Source organism: Diplotaxodon limnothrissa, linkage group LG7 (assembly GCF_057381915.1).
Source record: "Diplotaxodon limnothrissa isolate DT_005_m linkage group LG7, D_limnothrissa_male_GT1.1, whole genome shotgun sequence".
Classification (NCBI taxonomy): Eukaryota; Metazoa; Chordata; class Actinopteri; order Cichliformes; family Cichlidae; genus Diplotaxodon; species Diplotaxodon limnothrissa.
Window position 1 is genome coordinate 28,464,608 of NC_140602.1, and position 18,344 is coordinate 28,482,951.

The following is an 18,344-nucleotide window of genomic DNA, read 5'->3' on the forward strand; positions in this document are numbered from 1 at the left end:
TGGTACTGGTACAATGGCACTGGTGCACAAAGCGGATGGAACAAGAAGGACTACCTCAAAATGCTGCAAGATCACCTGGTGGTTGAAACTTGGACACAATTGACCTTCCCAATGATGAAATGACCCCATTTGATCATTTTAGTCTTAAGTAGCTTGATCACTTGAGAGTTAATGTTCAATTGTCATTTCAGTGGTCCACTGAAACCCTACTGATGAAAACTGGGCTGTGAAATCAGTTTCTTGACCATTAATATACAAATTGCCATAACCATTGATCAACATCCACTGATCAGTTTCAGTCATTATCTAAATGTACTGTTTATAAGGTTGGGGAAAGCTGCATTCAGCTGAGACTGAAGAAGTCACTTAGATGAGTGATGAAATCTTCAACTACAAACGCTACGTCCAGATGAACAGAAACAACTTTTGCGGTTTTCCTTACCTGGATGATGCATCAAGACATCAGTAACTTAAATTTGCTGATGTGAAACCTAAGCAAAGACGAGCTACATGTGCCTTTGTCAGCATCTACATGTAGCCACACCCCTAAAAATGCATTACTTCAGTACCAGTTGAATGTGTCCATTCACTTACCATGAAGGGAGAAATGAGCTATTAGCTTAGCAATTTTTACATGTAAGTAGAATCATTATAGGATGTACTGTATAATGCAGCAAATGGCTGAAGGGAATAAATAACTAGCAAACATTTTGTTTTAATCTGGGGTACAGGGCATTTCCAACGTTAGGCTACAGCTGTGAGCAAAGACATAATAGAAAGCGCCTCCAATTGCTAAGCTTTACTATACAAAGTTGCACCAGAGCATGGCTGTATGTCCATAAATCAAACCGCAGAGAATCTGGGAAACACTGATAGTCACATCTAATGCATTAGTGCGCTCTGTCTATCATTCACACACATTCATACTCTGATGACCAAAATCGGAGAGCACCTTGGGGTTGAGTATCTTGCCCAAGGATACTTTGGCATGTAGGCTAGAGCAGCGGTCCCCAACCTTTTTTGCGCCACGGACCGGTTTATGCCCAACAATATTTTCACGGAACGGCCTTTAAGGTGTCGCGGATAAATACAACAAAATAAAACTAGTACCGGTACAGAAAAAAAAGAAGATTTATTCATAACACACGTGAAAAGACCCAGGAAAACCGATAAAAGGATAAAAACGATAACAAAAATAACGCTGAAAACCGATAAAAACCCTGAAAACTATACATTTCACACCTGAGCCTCAACTCTCGTGGCCCGGTACCAAACGACTCACGGACCGGTACCGGTCCGAGGCCCGGGGGTTGGGGACCGCTGGGCTAGAGTAGCCAGGGATGGAACCACCATACTTCCAATTGGGTGACTGTACCTCCTTGCCTACAGTCACCCCTATAATGAAGTAAGACTACTCACCTCCTTTACTACGACTGGTTATTGTGTTGTTAGCTCTATCATGAGGTGGACTGGAAAACACTCATAGCATCTCATATTGCATATTTGTGTGAATGTGTGTAAACTCTATATTACATATAAACACTATATAGTACAGCTACCTGCAGTGAACTATACCTACCAGGATGGTTCATCAGTAGTGGCTAAAAAGCTCCATAGTTTCAAACTTGGCTATGTAGTGGAAACGGGGGAATCAGTAACCAATTTTTAGCTATAAGGAAATGATAAGCTCTCATTAGGTATTTTTTGTGTTTAGCCCTCCCCTCCATATGCCAAATTTGCAAATTATTAATATAGAAAGTTTGGTACGTTATCAACTGGTGTGACTCAAAAGGATTAAAAATTTTGAGATACTTTCCCTCAAACCACCATTGAAAACTCCAGCTGTCCTTGAGTCTATTTGTACATCTAATTTTTGACCCATTTGACCCCTTTTGTACCTTATTACATTTCAGAAAAAAATACTGCATCTCACTACATTTACTTTAGATTTATGTCTTTTTATTTACTGATTTCAAGAATTCTAACATATGTGCACATGTTGTGCATCACTATGTTATAGAAATAAATTGTATATAATTGTAAATCAGACAAGAACTGAAACAGTGGAAAAAATACCATGGAGATGTACAACCAAAACTTAGAGGTTTCTGAATGCCAAGAGCGTCAACAGTTGTTGATGAGCTGTTAGCAAAACAACTACAGCAGAATAGAGCATCTCTCTGGCCAATGCAATCTAGCACTAATTGATAACTTGTCTTTGTTGAAACACCACAGCAATATTTCAGCCACAGTACAAGAAAAAAAAAATCTGTTAACTATTCTTTCAGCTTTGTGTGAACTACTTAGTGAAGCGTAGTAGTGTGTCACAGACTGCAATTGAATGTCCATTACAAAGGGTGATAATCAAGCAGTAACCGGTTGTGTGCAGATGTGTGTTTAGTCATCCTCTACGTCACTGTCTCTCGTGCTGATGCCCCGTAGGCCATCACCTGCCTTGACAGCCACAGTAGCCTCCTCCATCGTCAGCCTGTTGTAGATGGTTTCATAGCTTTTGATGTTCAGTGTGCTGTCCTGGACTCCCTGCAACCTGAAGTCATGATAGGTCTTCTGTTGAGGTGAGAAGAAGATAAAAAGAGAAGGAATAGAAAAAAAATTCAGAAACCATCTCTGGAATGTATTAAGCAGGATAAGGTGTGTGCCATTCACTGTTCGAAAGGACAAAAACAGGAAGACTGAGGCCCAAGGACGTGCAGTCTTTTATGTGCCATACCAGGGCGACAGACGATAGCATGCAAGGAATAATGTTTGCACCTTACATGAGGGCTATTATAATTCATTGTCTCATTGCTTTCAAGTTAAACTCTGTATATTAGCAACCAATGAAAAGACAAAGAGAGCTGGAAGCAACAACAGCCCACAGTTGAGCATTTTTTTTCCTTCACGTCTCCCCGCCTCTTCACACTGCTACTTACAAGGACACGTCAATGTCTTTATTATTTCTTCCTTTCCCTTTTTGTCAGATCTGACTCTTTTTGCACAAATAAGCCAGATTCTAAGATGTTCCTTTAATTGAATGGAGCCAGTCTCGGGTGATTCACTCCATTTTTTTTTTAAAAAGAAAAGATGGCTTAAAATGTGGTAGCTGAACGCAATAGGTCATTTTGAATGACAAACAATCCCTTTTGGAAAAATGGACTTCTTTGTCTATCAAATGGTTAGGCTTGGTCTCTCTTACATACTTCACGTTTATTTACCTTAACAATGTTGATGAGTGTTTTCAGCTGATACATGTGCAGCTGCAGGTCCAGTCTGTCAGTGAGCCAAACACATATCGCCCTCATGGAGTCAGTGTACCATTGCTATAAGAAACAGAAACAAACCAAACAGGACAAAGATAATTATGAGAAGAGAAAACAATAGCTAGGGATAAGTCGAAGGCCCAAACTATCAGCTCTAAATATTTATCAGTTTGGCTGCTTCAACACCGGACAATGACAAAAGTAGATTTTAAATCAATCAATCAGGATGTTTTTGAAATGCAGAAATGCTTTGTTTCAAGGGGGCTAAAATAAGCATTGATTTGAGTATTTAGAAATTACAGCCATTTTTCTACAAAGTGCTGATCGTCAGAGATTCAAAAGTAATTGAAAAATTTTAAATAAATTGGATCAAAATCGTTTGCTTTCTATGAGTGCATGAAGTCCAGACCTGATGAACAACACAAGTTTTTGTATTTAACAACCAAAACACATACTATATTAGGTTGAGATCAGATGACTACCTCAGTGTTATTGCCTGACTTGATAGGGGTGACTCCATTTCACCCTATCACTAGTATCCTGCTCTGTCACACTAGTCCTCTTCATATCATTCACTACAACCATCAATCTTCTGTGTGGTTTTCTTCTTCTCCATCTCCTGCTTGGCAGCTCCATATTTAGCATCCTTTGTTCAATATATCCATCATCCCTTTTCTGCAAATGTCCAAACCATCTCAGCCTTACCTTTCGAATTTTGCTCAACCTCAGGCCGTTCCTCTGATGTATTCATTTCTAATCCCTTCTATGCTGACCACTTCCAAGGAAAACCTTGACATTTTCAGCTCTACCACCTCCAGCTCTGTCTCCTAGCTTTTTGTTAGTGTCACCACCATTTTCAAACCACAGATCATAGCAGGTCTCACTACCATCTTGTAAGTCTCCACCTGTTCCACCCTGCCTGGAATCTCCTGTTCATCTCTTGTGTACTGCCCCTTGCTTTGGAAGGTTGACCTCAAATGTTTAAACTCACCTGCCTTCACTATATCGACTCTTTGCATGTTCACCTGTCCAACTATCTCCTTTTTATTCATACACATGTATTCTGCCTTGCTCCTACTGATTTTTATTCCTCTTCTCTCCAGAGAATACCTCCATCTCAGGCACCTCCAGGCTCTCTCTCACCTGCTTTCTACTGAATCGGAATTAGAAATGATTATTCATGCCTTTGTTTCTTCACAATTGAACTATTGTAATTCCTTGTATTTTTTGTAGGTCAATGTACAAACACGCACAGGACTTTATAAAACATGCAACATTTTACAAAGTCACTGCAAACGTACATGACTTTGCAGCATTAAAATGAATAAACCATGTGAAGATCTGTGTACTGGATTTTGTAGTATGTATAAAGTGACCTTTGACTGGTAGAGCACATTCCTGGAGAAAGCTTTTTCAAGTCTGTTTTTGAAGTCAATAAGGCCAAGAAAATACTCTGAGGAGCATCTTTAAACATTTTTCTTTTCAGTTGCAGCCAAACCCCTGAAAAGATACTAATAAAAACTATACTATGTTAATTTAGCTACAGATACTCTGAACAAGAACAGTTTATGGTTTTCATACCTGTGTGTTCACCTTCAGATTAGTTTACGTGTTAGCCGTTTGCTTGTTGACAGATCTAAAATGCCTTGCTTTAATTCAGCTAGCAACACCACAATGTAAGGTCAAAGGACATGTGCTAACAAAAGTGCAAAACTCAAAGAGGGTAAAACATTTATTTATTCAAAGGCACCAATTTACTGGTGAAGTCCTGAATACGAGGACAGAGTTCAGGGCTCTGCTTTGAACTTCAAAGAGTTGGAAAAAAATCAGGTTCCTTCTTTGTAATGTTCATTAAATGATCTTCCTTCACACCTTCCACCAACAAGCCACAGCTGCAGGAAAATCAAACACACCTTTTCTCACCTAAAGAGCAATCCTCACTTACAGAAACATTCAAAATGCTGCTGGTAAAATGCACACACTGGGTGGTTACCAGTCTTACAAGAATACTTGCGGAAATTGCTCTGACACAGTAATGACCCGTATATTCAGATCTGCTCTGAGAGATCACCGCTGACTTAATTCTATACAATGGCAAGGACTGTAATTACCTTCCCATTTAAGAGAGAAAAACAGTCCAAAGGTTTTTCACACACTTGACAAAAGCCAAAACACATCCATGATTACGCAGCTGTCATGCAAATATTTGATTCATTCTATTGTGAAAGCAACCTGTAACCTCCTACATCCTGGCTCCCAATTATACCAAAGTAATACGTTTTTCACTCAGTCTAAGTAGCTTAGCCTCGAGGAAATGCAACAAAATACAAACTTAAAAATTAGGGTTTAAGTTCAGTCACCGTTCCTGATTTGATTATTTTTCTGCCCAGGCTGCATTAAAGCATTTTCTCTCTTTAAAAGTCTTATCTTTTCATCTGGAAAGTAATCAAATGGTGAAAAATTATATGCTTTTAAAAGAAAATTAACTTCTTATTTAATCAAGAATTTTACATTGCAAAAATGAGCTTGCCAAATTGTGCTGCAGTGGAGTAGAAAAGCACTGTACGAGAACCAATCGATTTACCACAAGAAGATGGGAGACCTAAATAGTTATTTTTAAAATAATTTATCTTTAAATAATTTTTAAAAATAACTGTAAGCTGATCAAATGAGAACTAAATTTTGCACTGCTGTATACATTACTGTTGGACTAGATGATGACGGTTCTTCTTGGGGAGCAGCATTGGTGCTGGTGACACCAACAGACTGAATGAAGGCTGGCTGGCTGGCTCTGCGATTGGCTGCAAATTTAAAACTTGTGAAGGTTTTGAAACAACTAATAATCAGGAGTCGGGCTCGGCACTTTAGTTCCAGTGAAATGAACTCTTAAGGATTCAACATACCAAGAACTTTTTGACAATTTCATGTTTCCAACTTTGTGGGAACAGTTTGGATGGCCTCCATCTGTTCTAACATGACTGCGCACCAGTTCACAAAACAATGTTGTAAAGACCATGGATGAGTGAGTTTAACATGCGAAAACTTGACTGGCCTGAACACCACTTTTGGACAATACCTTTGAGATAAATTAGAGCACAGTCAGGCCTTTTTGTGCAATATCACTTTCTGACCTTACAAGCGGTTCTGGAAGAATGGTCATGTCGGTAGCAAGCTAGGCAAAGATGCTCAGACCTCCGAACCTCCAACCCCCAGCTCCAGCTCTTCCAAGGGGGTACCCAAGGCATTACTGAGGTAACCGAGATTTCTCCAGTAGGTCGAGGGCCTGCCTAGGGTTCTCCTCCATCCCTGAGCCACTTCATCGATAACATGTCATGGATGTCTCAACCACCTTAACTGGCAGCTCAAGCAAATGATTTTTTTGGTCTCACCATTGAGAGGGCCAAAAGTTAGATAAAAAGCTTACACACTTTGCTACAGGTTTGTTGCTAGCTAGTTAGCGATGCTACACACCTGTGTTACACTCCTAGTCTATATGTTTGAATGATTCAGCCCTCCTTAGTTTTTGTTATCATATTTAGGACAGATGAAATCAGCTGCACGCTTACACTGAGGCCCAGAGTTACTGCAAATATCAGAATTATCTAGAAATTAAATGTTGTCATTTTTAGATTTTAACATAAGACTCACACTCATGGGAAATAATACACTATTAGCAAAACACAGAATGAAAGAATTACAGATTAAAGTTTTCAGTTGAAAATACAATTGAAGACCTTTTATCTTTAATCAGGTTTTATTTAATTCTGTCAGAGAAAATGTCGTGCCCTCTTCATGCAGCTTACTACATTCAGTTCAGTTTTACTTAGACAGCACCTAATTACAACAATAGTTGCCTTGTAATTTGGCGAGATGAGCAGCTTTCCTAAACACCAAACTGAGTTACTTTTTTATGCTTCTTTATACTTACATGGATGTCTGTCTTTTGTGCGACCACATTGCACAATAAGGTAATTTAGTCTTTATACTTTTTCATCATTGAATTTTGGATCAATTTAAAATTTACTCTAATATTGAATACGTATGCAGCATTAAGAGTGGGAATATAGGATGATTTCTCTGTTGTCACAAGGTGTGAATCCAAGTGTGCAAGTCCTGTAATCACAAAGAGAAATAAATAATCACAAACTGTCAACTCTAAAGTTTATCCCTTGAAGCTGAAACCTTGTTTTGATGCACCTCGGAATCTTCCCTTACCATTCTTCAGTTTAATTGTTCTATTGATGTGCTGACATCAGCATAACAGTAGAACAATACAATATATTAATTATACAATATAATATTTTACCTTTGACTCGCTGCTACTTTTTTTAAATTGAGATCGACAAAGATGATGTCGCAGGTTTCCAGTCAGTTTCAGTCGTGCTACTGCAGGAACACAAACATAACATAGGAGGCATGATCAGCGGTGTTCTGATCAGCTGCCTCAGTACTGGACAACATACATTAATGCTTCATATTATTTCTGCCAAAGGAAGTAAGCTGTGCAGAGTACTGCACATGTAACTTGGTGAACTCAAATTAGAACCTCAATAAGAATAATTCAGATCGCGTTTTAACCAGAGTACTTAAAACAAACTCTGTATCAAATGCATAGATAAATGCAAAGAGTCAGTGCTAAAAATTTAATGGAAAAATGAAACAAATTTGGACTTAACATGCCAAATGCTACCATTTGGCATTAGCACATAAATGCTAGATTTGGTTATTTCAATCGTATGGGCTCAAATTGTGGTCATAAATATTTTGTAGTTGTAAATCAAATGCGTTGTTGTGAGAGTTGTGAGCTTTGTAACCTTGTAAACCAAAATACATGAAAATTTTATGTTTGTGCATCTATAGATGAGAATTTGTGTGTAAAAAAGATTTGTTTGTAAAAAATTATTTAGACAAGACACCTTTTTTTTGTTAAGGTCTGGTTACAGATACAAAGCAAAAACTACGTGTGAAACTCTGCGCTAAAGTTCCCTGGCTGTGTGTGAGTTTGAACTCACAAGTATGAATTTTGACCCAATTTTTCTTCCTTTCAGCTAATTGGTCAATGTCATGTCAATCACAAATTTAACAATCCAATCAGAGAACACATGGGTTTGGCTGTCGGAGGGGTGCTTTACTGAGCATACATTTTTCTGATATTTTGGTTTACAACGTTACAAAACTCAGTTCACAACTACGCACTCTGATTTACAAATACAAAATATTTATGGCCACAATTTGAGCCCATGCAATCCTGTTTCTTTTATTTTGTAGACATCTGCTGTTTTTGACCGGATATCAGCAAGAACTGATATTACAGGCTGAACGCTGAATGCAGTGAGAATATCTTAAATTCTCTCAGTAATTCATCTTCTGTTAAACCTGCATTAATTAAATCCACCATTAATAACGGGTTGCTGAAGTCCACACTTAAAAAACAAATCTGGTGTCACTGTTCTTACAGATGTGGAGAGAGAAACATGCAACTGTTTGCACAAATTCAATAACTGAACACGGCTTTCCCCAACAGCCGACAATGGTCTCAGCTAATTAGCTGTAGCACATTAATTAATGATTAGTTCCCAAACACACATTTAACTTACCAGAAAAGTGCAACGGTGCCTGAGGTTCTTCTGTTGATTAGTCCAGTTTACTGCAAAACATTTTTCGCTGTCAGTTTGAAACAGCCCAGTCCTGGTTTTGGAAAATAAACTGTGGGCCTCCTCTCAGAATCACTGCTGTATCTGCGCTTCCCAAACAGAGGCAAGTTTTTCCGTGACTGCTGCTGCCATCCAAGCTGTGATGAACGACTGTACCCCGATTTTACAGCATCGAGTTAATAATTAGAATCAAACTTCTGACAAATGAGACCCCATGGACACAAATTAGCATGAGGAGATGAATTTTTCATTCATAATTCTCCCTGTAGATATTAATAGTTAACTATGGTACATACTGCTCAAGCCTTTTAATTCAGCGGAGTTTTTGTTACTAATATACAATATAATATATAAAAAGGCCCATGTTTCTGAGCTCGTGAACATCAGATTTTTTTCATAGATTTGTGGTACAAACGTGTGATTTATAGAATATGATGCTGAACAAAATTGATTAATTGAATTACTTTTACTTTATGCACAATTTTCCAAAAATACAGTTTTATATGTGCTGACTGCCTTTCTGTAAAAGTCACCGCGTGCTGCTGGTGACTGCTAACATGTTAACACACATCTGCACACCACTGATGTATGGCTGCTTTGCCTCACAGCTAAATGCATTTGCAATAATTTGCAATTCCTGTTGGCTTATTCTCTGCAGCTCAGACTATTTACGCTGTTTTTTCCTCTATTATTCTGGACTAATTAAATTTAAAAAAATGTTGCAAGCATGTGTTTTTTTAACCTAAATTGTAGCACATCATTCTTCAGTTTAGTTTGCATCAACTCATTTATGTGCGTCTGCTTGTGTCCTTATGCCGTCTCTGACAGCTCCTATGTGATTCCTAAAATTTGCTGTCATACTTTTTACACATTCTCTATCCTGCTATTATTTTCTCTTCCTCCTTTTCCTTCACAATCTTTTTTAAATGCTGCAGTTCACATAGTATCCTAATCAGCCTTGTACTCATTATTAACAAATGCTTGAGGATTTTCAAATTACTGCATGACACCCTCTGATTTTCTGCTCCTCCTCCATTCAAGGAAACGTATATTTGAGTGTCTGGGAGGCGAGTTTCTAGAGTGAGTAATCAGCTGCCTGCTGGTTTCCTTGCAAACCGCATTAACCATCATGGAAATTGAGAATGAAGAAGGTCCTTAATTGAGATGATTAGAGGATAAGAGTGAAAACAGATGGAGGGAATAAGCACAGGAAGGATAGGGGAACGAGTAGGTATGCATTGGTCTTGTAAAAATTATGTGAAGAAATGGGTGTATGCTTCTCTGGTGCCAAAAAGATTTGAACATTTGAGATATATTCACACTTTTGCACAATAAATGTTCCTCGGTTATAAAGTTGTAAACTCCTGTATATAAAATGCCGGAGATGTTTTATTTCTGGGTCTATTTTTTGTTTCAATTGTTGAGTTCTGCTTTTTTCCTTAACAAATATATGTTATGTTTTCTCACATAAGAATTAAATGATCTAATATTTTGTTTTCTTTCTGAACTGAAACTAATGTCAGAAATAAGGGGAAAAGAAAGAATCTCAAACATCTTATCTTGTTTTGAAGGATAAATCTGAGGTTGAATTAAGCCTGTTTTGAGATAAATTTTTAACTGTATCCAGGTTTGTCCTTGGTTTGTCAGTTGTTCCCTCCTAAAGTCGAGAACAGAGAACTGTGTGTGTGTGTGTGTGTGTGTGTGTGTGTGTGTGTGTGTGTGTGTGTGTGTGATGCACACAGATGCTCCCTGATGAGCACTTGTACACAAAAACACAGATGTTTGCATGCACAAGCAAAAGGGAAAAAAACTGTTAAGTGTGTTTACAGTTCATGTTGATTCCCCATCTTTTCATTTTGGTGTTCTTTGCTTTCATAGCCTTTTTCTTCCTCTTCTTTAAATCCATCAGTGTTGACAAAGCTTTTGTTTAAAAGGTGTGGCAAATGTAAATAAATTTGCCTTTGACTCACAAAGCTCTATATAAACAAGGAAACCGCATACCCATATTGCTGCTGGCAGGAGGTCTGATGCTGCTGTCGAACAAAGGATTTGGTTCTTTGTTTACACACAAAATGCATGTGCGCACATATGTGTGTGTGTGTGTATGTGAGATACATGTTGAAGGGCTGAGTGGAGAAACCTCAAGGCCCCGCTGTCACCTCCTTCTTGGCGCATGACTGGGTGCTTCTGAGCTCTATTAGACTTACTCTCCTCGACCTCCCTTTTTCAAACACGAACGCGCACACACACACACAAAATTCAGTCCAGTGCAGATCGAGCCTCAGTCACAACACTCTGAACTCTCGGAGGAGGCGGTGGGTGGCAGAAATCCATCGCTCAGCTTCGTGCCGCTAATGTGTATGAAGGTCTGAACTGCCATGTCTGAGTTGCCGCGTTAACTAATGATGGCGAGCTGAGGCGTGTTTGACAACTTTCTGCTAAAATATTCTTAAAAATCTAAATCCAAGTGGGGGCGGTAGGTTATGAAAACGGACAGCGTGGGATAGAGGGATGATTAGGCGGATGGATAGCTGGGTATGTGAAAGTGTTTTTGGCTCCAGCAGAGCAAGCCAAAAGCTCTTGATGTTTTCTAAGTGATAAACAGGTCAACAGAAGCAGTCAGTGTTTTCGGAACTAAGCAACCTGCTGCTGCTTCGAAAGAGGAGAATCAGTGTGTGCAAACACCTGACTGTGAGCTCTGCTTGTAGAGATTTTATAAGCATTTACTGTATATATAAGATTCCTATGAACAGATCAGATACTATTCAAAATTATTTTTGGTTTTTGGTTTGCATGTCTTTATGTGTGCATATTAAATCCATTTTTTGTCTGTAATTAAACATTTTACACAACAACATAAAGCACAGAAAATATCAACCACAAACTGACTTGAAAGATGAGCATAAAATGTTTTGAGAACCCCAGAATTAGTGGTCAAATTGGATTCACAGCAGTTACAAGTATTTCTAATGAGTACGTTCCTGTTTAGTCACAGTCAGGTTAGTGAGGCATTATTTAAAACAAACAAACAAAAACTGCTTTCCATTTTTTTCTCTACAAAGATGCATTTACATTTAGAAAACCAGAAGTAACATTTATTACATTGCCTCACAAGGCTCGGTACTGGGGCCTGTTTTGTTTACGTTTGTGTGTGTGTGTGTGTGTGTGTGTGTGTGTGTGTGTGTGTGTGTGTGTGTATGTGTGTGTATATATATATATATGCATATGCATGCTTGTATACATACATACACTTTTTCTTCCTTTTTTGGAACTAGCCAAATTTACATCTTTACATTGAGGATACATTAATGCAAATGTTTTTTGCTTTTTGAAAGTTGCAGCTCCTGCCACTGGTAAAATGAAATACATCACATGTTAATTTTATATCACCAGGGGAAAAATTGTTATTATAATAAACGTGTCATAAATGATAGAAAGATGGATACTTTATTGATCCCACAAGTGAAATTGTTGAAAGAAATAAAAAATAGATTTTTTTAAGATACAAATTCATCACTCTTGACCCTGTTTTTCTTTAGGAATGTACAGAAAGTTAAGAGACAGGCAAAACAGCAGAGGTAAAGCATGTGCTTAAAGAACAGAGACATGAAGCAGAAACATGTGTGCAAAGAGCTGAATGGCACACAAAGCCTTTAAAACCTTAAAACATGACAAAGTGCTTGCCCAAAGGGAATGGGCTCAATTTTGGAGAATATTATTGGATATTGACCTTACAATGTAAAGTTTGTAGATATTGCTTTCACTATGATTTTGTGCTATGTATGCAATTTAAACAAATTTGTAAATGTCAAGTTGGCTTGGAGTGGTGTTTATTATTGCTGATTTGCTTGAAGCGTTAGCATTCTTGCTGAAACAACTGTTGGCTGTGAAATAGTGAAGAGAATGTTAGACCTAACTTACTATGTCCCCAAGACAGAAAGCTACATTTATAGTTTAAATGTTTTTACATAATTTTTACATCACATGCAAATAGATCTATGACTGTTGCATCATTTAGCATACTCTTTCAGAAGAGCATTTTGATTTTAAATGAAGAAAAAGTAAGAGGATTTGTCTGATCCTGGTAAAAAGAAAAAGAAAAAGAAAGAAAAACTAACAAAAAACCACAACAATAAAACTAATTTTTAAAAGAATTTCTTTACATGTACTTACGTGACCAATTTGCTATTTTAGGCTTTTGCACACAGAATTACAGATTAACAAAGAAAGTTATGTATAACAATAACGTAGGAATATGAGCATAATTTCAGCAAACTGGAAACAGTACTTGCACTTACATCAAATACGGTCTCAATGTAGAGCTCATCACTGACACCACGGTGCAGAATGTCCTGGTTCTGTCGTACAAAACTAGTGTAAGTGTCAGCCAGATCCATCCTTGGTTTCTGCAGGACACAGGACAAAGGCAGGCCTGAGGGCAACTCATGGATGGTAGAGCATGAAAATACAATGTCAAACAATGTTACAAAAAGTATTTTTAGCACAAAGTTGTAACGAGACATAACTGGCATTAAATGTGAATAACTCAAAAAATAATGGTAGATTGCAATCTGCAGATACTCGGCTGGTTGTGCATGATGAGGTCTTCACACATTCTGAAATGTAGAGTGTTTAATGCAGCGAGGTGGAACACACATCCAAACACTATTGTCAGCGTGAAAACAAATAGCAATGCAAGCTAATACTCTTAGTGAATAAACCTTGATGCACTGATCTTTTGATTGTTTGGTCACTTTGGATCCACAGTGCATCCACTTCAATTGTTCCACATTTTGTCACCTTACAGTCTTTTTCTTGTAATGGATTAAATTCTTTTTTTTCCGACCACAACATTCTTCACACAATACCCATTTCCACTGATCATCTGTCAGATGTTTTTACAACTTTACTGGAATTCCACCAGTAGTAAATTCAGTTGACTGGACATGACTTGGATAGGCACTTATATATCATATAGGACACCGGGCAATGTAAAGTCTCATAGCTAACAGTGCATGTCAGAGGACAAACCAAGCCATGGAGACCAAGTTACTGTCTGTAGACCATTTTCCAACAAGTCAACAACTCTACACACACAGCCAAGATAATAAAGGAGTGGGTTCTGGACCACTCTGTGAATGTTCTTGAGTGGCCCCGACAGAGCACAGACTTGAACCCGACTGAACACTTTCCCTTAATTAACTTAATAAATAGCACTACTACATGCATCCCACTGTTCTCCTGGATACTCTGACTACTAATGGCTAATACAGCTTACTGACGTTCCAGGAATAATACATTTAGATTGTCAGGTTTTCAGTAATACAAATCTGTGCTGCTGTTGACATTAGCCAAGAAGTCTTTCTCTCACATTTAAAACTTCTATACGTCTGTGCCTTTCCAAATGATCGGCTGACACAGTGGACAAACGCAGATGTTCTGGAAACTCTTGCTTGTACTCTTTATTCTGAAGTGAATAAAAAGTGTATGATTTACTAAAATAATTTTCTCTGCAACAATTACAAGCAAAGCCTAACAATTGTTTTCACTCAGGAACTGTTACCTGCTGCTTCAATCATAAAAAGGAAAAAAAAATCCTGCCCTGGACATGCTGTCCAGAGATATTACACCTGTAATGCCAATAGTAATTGCCTCGACATCTTTCACAGCCATGTTTTCTGAGCTGACGTGCATTAGGCCCAAGAGGAGACTTGTCATTCTGTTTTCTGTGCTGCACAAGAAAACTAGAAACCTTCTGGATTTCACTTAAAGTCAACAGGCAGGTTGGATATGGACTCAATATTTATAATTGTAATATTTCATCAAAGACAGCATAAAAGTCATCAAATCATATCACAAAGTTTCAAGAGCCTCAATATGGACAAAGTCCAGACAAGGTCACACTGTTCTCTCAAATAATTTTAAAATATGCAAAGTTGTGAGGGCCTCCAAGGTTATGCCTGACATTACAATTTAGTGATTTGTCTGCATCGGTCCATGCAAATGAAGCATACATCCCTGTTTTTAAACACACGCGCCCACACAGACACCCGAGCAGCAAAGCTAAAATAATTAACTTATTCGTCAAATAGTTGCCTGACAGTAAATTAATTGGCAACTACTTAAATGACAAATTAATTGTTCAAGTGATTTTCCAAAGAGAGAAAAAAAATCAAGCAGTCATTAGATTATTGTAGCTTCTCAACTTTGACGGTAACTCTTAGAAGAAGATAATGTGACCTCTCTGGTAAGTTGAATGTCTTCTGGTAAAAACTGTCTCAGCAGTTGTTTCAAAGGTCTATCAGAGAATGACAGACTGGGGTCAGTCAGAGACGATTAGCTGTAATTCAGACAGACTACTGAAGAAGAAAACCTGCAGACACAAGAGGTTAAAGTGGGGTCACATGGCTGCAGGGGGACTGTTGTGTGTGATGAAAAGAAGAGAATGGAGTGTTATAATCATCCTGAAGAAGTTACCCAAGCCCACTGACTGACAACCCTGTCATAATTCTCATAAGGCACTAGAGTGACTGGGGAGGTAAGTGTAAAAGATGATACTCAGATGAGTATCGTCTCTGATGTGTACAAGCAGACACTTTGAGGTCATGCCCATGCTGATGCAAATATATTTCAAAACTATTTTTGCAACTGTTTCTGTGGTTTTTGTTGATTTCAGTTCAGAAATGCAGTTTTGTCAGATATCACTTGCATCCCCACCTTTACCTTTGATGTGTCTTTTAGCATTGGCTCTCTGATGCACAGTCCCATTTTATGACCCTACATCGTCCCTACTGGAGAGGTGGAGGTGGCAGGAATCATAACAACATCTGGGTAGTTGACTTATTAACATAAGTTAAATCACTTGAAGTTCTCCTTTTTAACTACATTTTGATACCAGGTTCATTCTTTCTTGATAATATTTGTTTTCTAATAAACTCATTTTTGATACTTTGAAATTCAGAGCCTTGTTTAAGAATATTTGAAATTCTTCTCTGATAGGGTTAAGTTCTCCTTCTGGCACAGTGCAGTATCATCCTAAGACTGAACAATAGCAATGATCTCCAATCTCAGTCTCAAAAACATCTTTTCTATGGTCCCAAAAATTGCTTACGACTTTCAGATTCATAACTTTTTCAAGGCACATGTTATAGTGGATGCATACTGACCAGTATTAACTTGTCACTTATGCTTCTAACTGATGCTGTAATATTTTTTTTATTTTGAATGTCTTCTGGTGATTCATAGTTTATCAGTTCTCCTGTATTAAGTTCCTTCATTTCAGGAAAAAAACATTATTTTTTACTTACCATGTTTTATTTTCTGCTTTATTTTGATAGTTATTCGTGCCTTGAGTTCAGTTTGACTTCCCCTTGTATCATTTCCCTGATTACTTGCTCCTTTGTTGTTCCCCAGCTGCATTCACTTCCCCTAATTTGCCTGTTTTTAAGTAGCTTTAGTATTCTCCCTATCCTCTTTCAGTGCATTTGTTATCTCTTCCCTTTGATGTTTCTGGTCATTTACAGTTTTAAATGGATTGACCCATATTATCAAGATAGCAATAATAATCTAGCAATCCTATTGATGGCGTGGCTGAATATCAGAAGGTTGAACAGGTCATCTACTCCAGTCTGCATGCCAGATATAGACAAATGCTCTATGAATGTGTGAATGTTACACAGAAAGCAGTTACACAGAAAAAGGTGCTTGTATTCATGGGTGCGACTAGATGACTGAAGCAAATTGTATAAAGCCTTTGAGTCCTCAGGTATGGTAGAGAAACACTATATAAAACCAGTCGATTTAGCAGAACCCTACAGTCAGAAAATGTTCCTAACTTCCATCCATCCATCCATCCATCCATCCAATCGCTTCCGCTTATCCTTTTCAGGGTCGCGGGGGGCGCTGGAGCCTGTCCCAGCTGTCATAGGGCGAGAGGCGGGGTACACCCTGGACAGGTCGCCAGTCTGTCACAGGGCCAACACACAGGGACAGACAACCATTCACACTCACATTCACATTCACACCTATGGGCAATTTGGATTAATCAATTAACCTATCCCCACAAGCTGCATGTCTTTGGACAGTGGGAGGAAGCCAGAGTACCCGGAGGGAACCCACGCAAACACGGGGAGAACATGCAAACTCCACACAGAAAGACCCCGGCCTGATGGTGGAATTGAACTCAGGACCTTCTTGCTGTGCGGCAACAGTGCTAACCACCGTGCTGCTGTGCTGTTCCTAACTTTACAAGTGAAATTCCACTGGAGGTAGTGAGTTGGAGATCTCATGACAAGGCCTGGATTTACTGCACGTGTGGTGGTCAGTTCATTTACTAGCACAGATGTTATGTGCAGCAAAGTTCCATAAGCAGGTTGAAATGTTAAAACCAGGAGCAACATCGCTTTGAACTTGAAGATACATTCTCTTGAGGTGAATAACAATATCTGTTGATAACAACACATATTAAGGCCACTCAGTGCTGCATACATTGGCGTGAATTGGCTTGATTGGCTTAGTCTCAGATATCAAACAGCACCTTTAGATATCTTATATCTATGAAAGTGCCATTTGGTACCAGTATGCCTTGGTGGGTCAAAACTGCTTAGACTCATAATAGACCAAAAGCATAATATTCAGGTTGGTCATAAAGTCTGGACTTAGGTATGAAAGAAAAACAGTCAGGTTCCTATACATCTATGCACATTTGCCACACAACCACAGATATATGGACAGGTTCAAAGTGTATAAAGTACAGTTCTCCTGTATGAGGTACAACATTTAAGAGTGTGTATGTGTGTCACTGGCTACATGTAAATGCCCCTGGTGTCACTTGAGACATCAATTTTCTCTTACCCTTTCCTCCCCTTAAGGCTTTTCACAGTCATTCACCTCTTTTTCTTTTGTTCTGGCGAGGCGACAAAGCACCATGACAGATCACAGATGTCGGCACAGTTCCAGCCAACAAGATTAGAGATTCTCTCGTGTTGAGCAATAGAAAGGATAGACAGAGAAAAAGGGAAAATGCACATACAAGTAGTTCGTCACTGTTGTCCCGTTCTGCTCTCTCAATCTCCTTTACTGTTTCTTTAGTTTTACCTAAACACTAGTAATCCTCTCTGCATCTAGATAATGGATGTCTGTTAACTTATCAATATTTGACAGCAACAAAAAACATTTTAAAATAAAGATATGTTCCTGTACAGGTACTGATCAGTGCAGGTATAAGTCTAAAGAGAGGAGAGGGAGGAGGTGCCTTTTGTTATCAGGGTAATGGGGCATTAAATTATTAAGTAACTTCACAATGATATCAGTTCCATTTCCTGCCTTGGGTTCATTTAATTTTTTTCCAGGTGGATGTCCTGTATGGCAAAGAAGAAAGTGCTTGTGTGAATAGATGAATGAGGCTAGTTGTGTAAGCTTTTTTGAAATA

The 18,344-nt window shown here is 38.4% G+C and overlaps 1 protein-coding gene across 1 annotated transcript in view; it reads right to left on the reverse strand.

Moving 5' to 3' along the window:
• Positions 1-2,349: 2,349 nt before the first annotated feature.
• The window catches only part of cadps2 (Ca++-dependent secretion activator 2), a 194,711-nt gene continuing 178,716 nt past the window's right edge, over positions 2,350-18,344 (reverse strand). The window contains exons 25-27 of the mRNA XM_085357839.1: positions 13,213-13,320; positions 3,216-3,320; positions 2,350-2,568 (exon numbers count right to left, since the gene is read on the reverse strand). Coding sequence (XP_085213965.1) covers positions 2,398-2,568; positions 3,216-3,320; positions 13,213-13,320 — 384 coding nt within the window. The 3' untranslated portion in view covers positions 2,350-2,397. The remainder of the gene's footprint in view (positions 2,569-3,215; positions 3,321-13,212; positions 13,321-18,344) is intronic.